Source organism: Siphateles boraxobius, unplaced genomic scaffold, assembly GCF_051911475.1.
Source record: "Siphateles boraxobius isolate OS27281-9 unplaced genomic scaffold, OSU_SipBor_1 168, whole genome shotgun sequence".
Classification (NCBI taxonomy): Eukaryota; Metazoa; Chordata; class Actinopteri; order Cypriniformes; family Leuciscidae; genus Siphateles; species Siphateles boraxobius.
In genome coordinates, this window is record NW_027508775.1 from 40,001 (window position 1) to 42,500 (window position 2,500).

Here is a 2,500-nt window from a genome sequence, read left to right on the forward strand (position 1 = left end):
CTTCAGCCCGAGTTTAACCAGTCGCTCAAGCCTTTGTGTAAATCTTCTAAAACAGGGTAAATGAGGCTTCAGAACTGGCCGTCAAAATCTGACTGTGTTACACATCAAGTTCTGCTGTAACATATTCATATTCTAACTTGATCTTTTACTCAGACTTGAACACTCAGTTTAGATCTGATAGGGATCAAGGCCGAGAACTGGCTTGATGAGCGAGATAATCGTACAAACGCCTTTGTACACGCAAGGTAAACAGAGTAAACTCATTCAACAAAGTATTTCATTATTCAGTATATGTATATGACACGTGTTTAGGAAAAAGTTTAAAAATGAACAATGCAATCAGTCTTCAGAGTTGGATCGAAACACAGTTCCATGAAACAACAAAAAAACAGGAGCGTTAGGCTTACAGTTAGCGTTAAAATAGAGATACACACACACACACACACACACATTACAAAACAATTCAAGGACTTTCACTTGATGCCAGTGGAAAAAACTCGAGCACTCGGTGGACAAATGTACCAACAGTAGAAGCGTCCGAAACACAAACCAGCAACACAGAAACGCCTGGAGCTCAAATATAACACACCGCTCAGTAAAAGCACTTCAATAAATAGAGCACTGGGAATGATAAACCTTATACAGTAGGTACTGTACACACACACACACTATCTCTAAACAATTTTGTACAAAAATACAATACGTTTGTGACATCAAAAACCTTATTCAAGTTTCAAAAAATAAATATCTTCTTGTTGCACAAGGTTATTTGACAGTTCTAGTACCCGTCTCAGATATCCCTATGAATCATCTCCAAACGGATATAGATATATAAATAAAATTTCTGCATCTCCAAAAACTGCAAGGCATTGAACAGCAGTTCTGAGAAGCGACACTGGCAGATGATCACGATTCTGACACACGAGAGATTCATTATCACTGCGATCCATCAAGCAGATTCGACTTCTGTGCCGTAACAACAATCTCGCAGAATTCCCATCATTTATTGTTTTTATCTACTAAAAGCATAGTTGTAGTTATAGTTCAAACCATCATGCTATAAACAGAGGGTAAATATTACACATCATTTAATGTTTCTGATTCATGTGCAATTGTTTAGTTTCCCCAAAAAATAACGTGTCACTAAGACACTAGCATTCCGGCCAGTATTCTTCCTCTCCTCAGAAAACAACATAAATACAAATTCTGTATAAATAAAATCGCTTCATAATTCATACAAAAAATAAAATACTAAAAAAAGCAAAATACTATTGATCAAAAGCCCTTTTGTTGTCGTTCTGAATTCAGGTCAGTTTTAAGCAACATGAGTATCTTTCCCACACCGTTACTCTAGGTTAACACAGCATTGATACTCATCAGATAATGGCAAAAACACACTATCAACCCATTATTAAAGTACCTCCCCATGGGAGATTACAGTGCAAAAGGTCTCGGAATGCTCAGGAATTTCCCAGCTCGAAAACGGCAAAAGGTACCAGTTAAAGTTTTGCACAGTACCACAATCCTTTCTCTTCGTTGCTTATAATGTTTTGATATTACGCAGTAATGTAATACTTCTTAAAAAGTCTTGTATAAAATATTTTTTTTTTATCATATTCACAAATTGCACGATATCAAACCAACAAACAAACAAACAAACAATATCCTGTAATGTGGGTATTGAGACACGGTGACGAGATTTCCACTTGAAACACATCAGATACGGGTGTATAAAGGGATTCGTTCAGTTCCACAGATGCACGGATCAGGTGCTTCGGGAAATGTTTGCATAATAGTGCATTGTTATATAAACACAAACTCCTAAAACATATAAAGTTCGTACGGCGGTCGAGCAAGATGCGGATTGTAAAGAAAAATCCTTGCTTCCATTCTTTTAAAGTGTCAAAAAAAGAAAAAAAAAGACAAGAGTATTCAAGTGCAGAATTCCAAGCACAAGTTTTTGTTCCCTTTCCGATTATCCCGACCGCGTCGTGTTTGCATCCCTTTGGAGTTTTTCCTCAGGCATCCACTGCATTGAACAACTTCAACGCTCAAAAAAAAAAAAGTAATCCGTACTTTTCAAGAAGGACATTCCTGAAGAGTCAGAGACCCGGACTTCGGATCTTCCCGAGGGGATCTTCCCCGATGGGGCGAGCGAGATAGAGAATGAGTGCGGAGATAAAGAGAGAGAGAGAGTGTTTCAGCAGCTGGTGTTCTCCGCGCTCTTGGCCAAGCCGGAGCCGACGGAGATCTGGCACCCGTTGCTCACGTGGTTCATGACCTTCTGCTTGAGCTGGGACACCTGTTCCCTCAGGATGCTGGCGGTGGAGGCCAGGTCCGAGTTCTGGGTCTTCAGAACCTTCACCTTCTCCTCCAGACGAGAGATCCGCTCCAGCTTGCGCTTGCGGCACTTGGAGGCGGCGATGCGGTTGCGGAGCTTCTTGCGCTCCGCCTTGATGCGCTCCTGCGTGTCCAGGTCGATGGGAGAGAGCGAGGGGGG

The 2,500-nt window shown here is 40.8% G+C and overlaps 1 protein-coding gene across 1 annotated transcript in view; it reads right to left on the reverse strand.

Annotated features, from left to right (window-relative positions):
• june (JunE proto-oncogene, AP-1 transcription factor subunit) overlaps positions 1-2,500 on the reverse strand; it is a 4,220-nt gene that overhangs the window by 137 nt on the left and 1,583 nt on the right. The window contains exon 2 of the mRNA XM_077232187.1: positions 1-2,500. This exon is cut by the window's left edge and continues 137 nt beyond it; it is cut by the window's right edge and continues 794 nt beyond it. Coding sequence (XP_077088302.1) covers positions 2,201-2,500 — 300 coding nt within the window. The 3' untranslated portion in view covers positions 1-2,200.